Below are 7376 nucleotides of genomic sequence, written 5' to 3' on the forward strand. Positions count from 1 at the left end.
ATAACATGCGTGATGTCTCCACCTCTTTGACTGGACAACATGCTTTAAGTAATCACCAATTTTTACTGGAATCAAGCGCGTCAATCCAATTTTCTGAACTGCCTAGACTCGCCTACTATATCTCCCACATTTCGAAGAGGTCAACCAATGTCAACCATACACTATATATATCGACTTCCGATTTATACTCTGATAAGATCAAATCCAGTGTTGTTACGCTTTTTCATATTTTCATTCGTAAAACGGTATAAAACAACCAATGGTTCTTGATTTCATTATCATTTATTCATTGTTTTATAGAAAACCCATGATAAACTATGAAACAGATTTTATTATCGTATATACAATGGCTATTGAGAAGCAGAAATATCTTTAATGATAATAAGGCAAATAGTCTTTTTCAACATTCGTTCTGATAGACGGAATAACTGCAAATAGGGCACTAATAATCTCTATATAAAAATGGATGACATATACACATTTAATAAACTTTAAATTCTTTTGCACCCGACCTCGAACGAAACATAAAACCAAGAAAGAGTGCTTCATATGAATGTATTGATCCTCTAAAAAAACAAAATTAGAAACACAAAGAAGCGATCTAGAGTAATCTCACCTTACTTTGACCGTCCATGATAAAGCAGACGTACCGTTGGTCTTAAAAAAATAATAAAACGATATGTGACCGATTATTAAAACGATATGTAAGTTCAAAAGACATACCATAACATCTTTAAATAAAGAGTGTTCTAATTTAGAAAAATAATTGAGGTGGTCCACATAAGTCTTTTAATTTAGGAAGTATATGAGAAAACTTACAGCTTTATCTAAAGTACGACATCCTTTTTTTAAAAGAGATAAAGGAGTATAGTAGCAGCCTATATAAAGAGCAAAAGCTACTCCGAGACTACCTGAATGAGAAGCGTTGTTAGTTATGTAGATAACAAAAACTCAAAACAGGACGCTTCAAATTGGAAGTTGAGTACCTTACATATAAGCAAAGAGCGTTAGAAACACGTTGGGGTTATTAATAAAAGGTCCTCTTGAAGCTAAAAACAAAGCCAGCATCGTTAATAGACGCACATATTACATTGGGAAATAAAGTTACCATATATCCTTAGTATTTTTTTTAAGTGAGTTTAAGAAGAAAGAAAGGAAGAAAATGTAAAAAATAAATATTGGGCTTGCGCCAGTTCTATTTGGTTTTGTGACCTAAAATCCGAATTCTATCTAGTGTATCAGAAAGACAACTATTTCTGCTTCACAACAGTAGTACCGCAGAACATATTCCGGTTCTCACAAGCTTGTCGAAACAAGTAATGGTGTAGTCAATGCCCGGTCAGACCTGGTTTGATGATATTGTGTATATCTCCTCTTTTTCAAAGATCATATCAACGAGTCCAGAAGAGGCAATAACTATGTTTTGTTTGCTGCATCCCACCTAAAGTAAGATTGTTTGTTTATCGTCATTATTTAGTTGTACAACAATTTAACGAGTCAACTTTATGTCGGTTCCAAAACCTTCTTTTTTGAGACCACATTTGATGGCGTGAATGATTTTCTTGTCTTAATTGATGTGGCTAAATCACATGGAGTGGTAGATTAGAACAGGATCGTGCCAAAGGTGGTCTTACGTCGCCCTGGTCAACATATGCTGTTTGTCGTTTCAAAGATATCGTTTGTAACGTAGGCCTTGTCCGATACACCATGGCTGAAAATTATCACACAGTCATATAGCATCTCATTTTCAGGGGATTGCTATACTCGAAGATGAGGGAATGCGAGTAATCTTTAAGAAATATAGAAATGAAAATAAAATAAAAATAAACATGGACAAAATGACGTGAATGAATCTCAAACGCCGAGCAAATGTCTGGTTGAGAATAGAAAAATCGTGACACCAGAATCGATAAACAAATCAGCAATCAACACTTGTTGAATAATTTATCAAAGTTGTTGGCCAGCAACAGTACCATTTTATAAAAAAAAAAAATGGTCATCAAAGTTGTTTACAACCAACAACAAATCCGCCATAGTGCACGCTTTATTGACGTTTTCTTTTAAGTGTCTTTCTATACATTCAGATAAACGACTTTGGAGAGCCAATCCAGCCTTAGTTTTGAGACCCAGATTTTTGGATTCCATGCATCCAGGGATTGAAAAAATTTGCTCAACGTTTCGTCCCGATCTTAGCCCTCAGCTTCGATGGGATCGCATTAAGGGAACTGCTAAAAAAGTTGCTCCTAAAACGGGTCGTCATCATGCCAATTGGCGGAAGAAACATTTAGATGTGTTACAATAAAAACGAACTTGTATACTGAACGACTCATCATTGACTCCAGCTGTTTTGCAATTTAACTTTCTAAGGAGGAGGCAAAAATTCAAGGCCTGGAAGAGGAATGTCTACCAATGACACTTTACGAGCACAAAACATTTGGAGGGAAACAGGTCAATCTTTGCCTTCCTTTCTGAAACGCTCTATTGCTACTCGCCTTGCCAAAAGTTTCATTCCGGAATTACTACATCCAATTACATCAGCATCCTGTACAACTCCAAAAGCTCTGACCGCTGCAGCTAAATCACCCCTTAGTAACACCGTTTTTGTTTTACCGGGACATTAAATAAATTTCGAAAGACAGCTGCGCTGCCCTTCCCTACAAAAAAAAAAGTGTTCCTTTGGAATCCAAAAGCCAACGTGAGTTTTGATAACGTCAAAACCCTTGGGGAACTGAGTTTTAATTAAAAGAAGGTAACAAAAGATTGTAAGCCCAACCAGTTTCACGTAAATTAGAAGGGGCGTTACTTGAGCTTGGTACCAATTTTATACCCTTCCACTTTTTTTATGTGTGTACGAAAAAGCGTTATGGGTATATAATGTTTAAAATTAGGATCCACTAATTGCGTTTTTAGCACACGCATCTTTTTCATGACTATCAGTATGAATTTAAAGTATTCATTTCGTTCTTTAAAATAAATTTGTTATTGATGTGGACCGTACATCACAAACCTGAAATACTAAATACAACAAAAAAAAAAGACAAAAAAACTGACGCAGTTACAGCCATTTTTAAATTTCTAAAAATATAACTGCGATAGAACGTTTGAACAGAAAATCCGCCAAGACTTTCGTTCATCAACAGTCAAAGTACGCTTAATCATAGTCTTAGACGTGTTTTCGTGGCTGTGTCTAAAAGCTGTGTAATAATTAAACATTTTTGAGTGGCTCAGTATACACCGTTTGAGGTTTACCATATACAACACTTCCTCTTATATACTACCTGCCGGAACGTATAAGACATTCACTGTTGATATAAGTCATTTAAAATTATTTTTCATCCTCATAAACCTCGTCGCTAAGCGTTTGACGTTTGGGTTTATGATCCTTTTTATGTTCTACTCAATACGCTATTAACAAGTCAGAGACTTTCAAAAGTTTCAGGACAATGTTTATTTATTTTTCAGGTCAATAATTATTTATTTTTCAGGTCAATAATTTTTTTTTTTTCAGGTCAATATTTATTTGTTTATTATTACATATTTTAAGGCGCATAAGGGACAATCACTACAACATGTGATGTCCAAGGCACAGCCAAAAAAGTATCGAATCCTAAGCTGTGACTAAGGCACAACATCTAACCTGAAGTAGACCGTAAAATAAGTCTACTGTCTACTTTGAGAAAGATTTTCTTTCTTAGTAAAATAAGGATAACAACATCAATCAAAATGGCTTTAAAGGCAATTTTTGTTCGCTGGATTTTTTAGAAGAGACTTGGTGCGGACAATATAGAACGTGTATCGAAGCTTCAAAACGTTGACCTTATCATTATTTGGTCATTGATAAAAGAGAATTCTGTAAAAGGAAATAAATGTACAAAGCACGAAAACAATTACCGTATCGTAAATCCTTATGAATGTGATTTTGAATGCCCTGCCTTTTTACCAAAGGGCCAATTGACCTCCTGTCAAAATAACTTGTATAAGTAACAGCAACTGCCATTACCTGGATTCAATTATTAAATCTTTTAAGGCTACAGTTTAAAGTTCCTCTCGTGTCCAACACAGATTTAGTTAATCAAACAAACAAGAGAAAACAAAACAAACGCATTCTTTGCTTTTTATATACTAATTTATTGCTGTTGTCATTTTTCTATATTACACCCTCCAACGAAATTTACACTCAAAAACATTACACGCTTTTATCCAACACTACTTTTGCATCGTCTCCTGCCATTGTGAAGTATATTTACTGTAGACGTACATCTTTTCTTTCTCATTCGTACCCCATTACGTTTTCAACATGAGATTTTCCTATTTCTTTTTGTCCTCGTATCATCAAGTCGAGATATACCTCTATTTTTGGAATAGCACACCCTTATCCACGAAATATTATTTTTGTATGCTTTGTAATCTTCTGTCCTCGCGTGTTCTACATCCCCTCTCGTATAAATCCGCTGCTTTTGATTGCATTTGCTGCATGTTTGAACTCACTAATATTTTTTGACCTTGACTTCTCCTGCTCTCCTCTGACAATTAGATCTATTGTACTGCTTCTTGTATATAAACATGTTGTAAAAGAGTTGTCGACATTCAAATCGTTCAGGATGCTTAACAACAATTCATCATCTTCATAGTCTAGAGACAGACTCTAAAATTGGCCTATAATTCCAATTTGTCGCTTGGAATCCTTTACCAAAACTGAAGGTCTTTATCACGAGAATTTGTTGTTGATTTGCTGCAGTTATAACGTTTCTGATCTCAAGGTGAAGCAGCTAAACATAAATCAAAGTAAAGGGCAAATACCTAATAAACGGTGGATAATGTTTTAAGCTTTGCGAATTTAACAACTAAATTAGAACAGAAAGGATTGCAACCCCCCATGCAAGCATATTTACCTGTTTAACCTGGTTCTCAAAGATGGCTTAACATTGGACATCTTCCTACAATGTGTCTTGTGAGAATGTGGGAAAATAAAAGACGTGCATGTTTTTTTGTTGGCGCTTAAATAGGCAAGTCACAAAAGGACATCAGGCAGTCTTCAAAAAATATTTTCAGCTTTTGCAAAAACTTGTTTCTACGCAGAAATGACGAACATAGAAGAACTTAGTGGCGTTAAAACAATTGACTGTCCATCGTAAAGACGAAAACTATTAATTTACACCAACGTTGTTCAGAATAAGATCTGGCATACTCTCTTGCGATGATGGTCATTCCTTAGCTGTTTTTTTTGGTCGATGTACAAAAATAGACGGAAACGCAGCGTTTAAATTCCAAACCCTGGCACTCCTTATGCTATGACCGACCAAGACACTCGTCCAACGTCATGTCGTGGAACGGCTTCAGCTACACCTCATGTCGTATATTCTACCTCTTCTGTGTTTGGAAAGACAACTTTGGAAACTGGTCTCTAATAATTCGACAAGAAGACATACCACAAGCTTAAATCCAACAAAAGGAAAACCAACATGCGAAATGAAATGGTCCAGTACCTTTTCCGTTTCTATGGATAGCAATGTTAATCAATAATGATGTGTTAAATCGACGTAATTTTTCTCTCTCATGTTTTAATTAAACCACCACACTAGGCATGATGGGCAGTGGTCAAAAATCAGAGAAGGCACACATCAACACCGGATAAACTGCTACAGCATAATTACAGCATCAAAGCACGTAAAGTTTGAAACGAATTCAAATCAAATCTAGATGAATTTCCTGCATAACGTTTGGTTGCAGCACCATCATGACCAAGCAGAATGTTATATGTACACTTATTAAACATAATTTATATTCCTTTAATCAAGATATAGGGCAGTTTATTTATTTCCTTAAAGATCATTTGTGACTATAAGTTTAAATCAAACGATGGATTAGGCATTATTTTATCGTAATATACGAACAATAAAAATAGTTTACTCTTATTTTCGTTAATGGGTAAATAAAAATAATAAAGAGTTTTTGGTGGTCAAGTATTGCATTAAAATCGTAAATTATTTAACATAAAAAGCTTCCAGAATCTTCGGCATCGGATAACGGCAAAAAGTGTCCGCTGTAAGCCATTTTATCTACAACAAAAAAAAATATAATTGATGATGTCGGAAGTGCATTTCATTTGACACATGTCTTCATCACCGAATACAGAGCTTGTGTGTTTAAAGACGTCTGGAAAGTGATTGTCGTTACGTTTACTACATTTACATCGTCTACCCTGCTCTTCGAAAAGCAAGGTTCTTTGTTTTTTTAGGATATTATCAGTCTGATTTTCAAGAGATAAACCAGGGTCTTTAAAGTCTTCACACCCTATACGTTTATGACCATTGCATAAGCTACATCAAATAAAATCAAGTCGGGTCTTCTTGTTTTTTACAACCTCAGCAGCAGATATTTAGACCTTGTTTATATTCAGTGCGCCTGTCTATAATGTATGTCTCCACTAGGCGTAACCCTGATAGATGGCTTTTCAGTGTTCCCACAATGAGGACTAGATGGGTTCTTGCTCCAGCATACAATAAACGGGGTGTAGTCCTTTTTTGGGCCCATGAGTATTTTTGTTGTTCCACTCTCCGTAAAGCTTGAGATAAATTGTGAACCACAAATCATATTCAGTTATTTAGCAATAGGCTACATCTTACGTCTTAATATAATTCGGCATTTCTTAAGGAATGTAATCTTCTGCTAGAACAATGTTTTGACCTGACATTGTGTGTTGTTAGTGTACTGGGTTCAGGCAAAGAAAGAAAAAAAAAACCTAAAGTGGGCAAAAAAAAAAAAAAAACAAAAAAACCCCCGATAGTGCACTTAGCACATCACTGTCATTTTAGTCAACCGAGAAACGGATAGTGCTCTTAGTCAGTAAAAACCGCGGAGTAAGTAGCCGACCGATTCAGGCTTTGTCTAATTCCCAAGACAAAACGTGACCGAAATTTGACCTCCACTTCGTTGCGGTAATTTCGACCTCCGTTTTGCATCGGGAATTAACCATTTTTTTTTTTTTTGTACTTACTTTTAGTGCTCTATCTGGACTTATTATTGTTCTGTTTTATAATCTTAATTATACTTCTTATAAATACTTCCAATTAAATACATAGCATTTATTTTATAGACAGAATTGATTCGATATGACCCTTTAAATAATAAAATGATGACGTATTTTTATTTATAAGGAAATTATTTTCCCCCTCTATTTTGTACTAATAAACCAGAAAACGGGTTGGATGTTATTTTTATTTTTATCTTCTCACAGTCTCTTTGTACTGGATAAGTGTACTATCGTTGTATTGTCAACATCTGCAATTAGGATAGTATGAAGACCCACTTTTATTTGGTTAAAACTGCCTTGTAAGTTTGATTTTTTTTACAAATCTTCAAAAAAGTTTATAGTA

General features: G+C 35.0%; 1 protein-coding gene across 1 annotated transcript; it reads right to left on the reverse strand.

The window, feature by feature from the left end:
- Positions 1-5988: 5988 nt before the first annotated feature.
- On the reverse strand, positions 5989-6976 carry EV154DRAFT_486888 (uncharacterized protein; the record flags this gene model as incomplete). Its single annotated transcript, XM_051598905.1, has 4 exons — positions 5989-6059; positions 6193-6294; positions 6429-6565; positions 6924-6976. 4 exons carry the CDS (start codon positions 6974-6976, stop codon positions 5989-5991), a joined length of 363 nt encoding a protein of 120 aa, XP_051452044.1.
- Between the last annotated feature and the right edge of the window lie 400 nt (positions 6977-7376).

The sequence above is a fragment of the Mucor mucedo genome (genome assembly GCF_025094135.1).
Source record: "Mucor mucedo strain NRRL 3635 chromosome Unknown EV154scaffold_160, whole genome shotgun sequence".
NCBI classification, from domain to species: Eukaryota; Fungi; Mucoromycota; class Mucoromycetes; order Mucorales; family Mucoraceae; genus Mucor; species Mucor mucedo.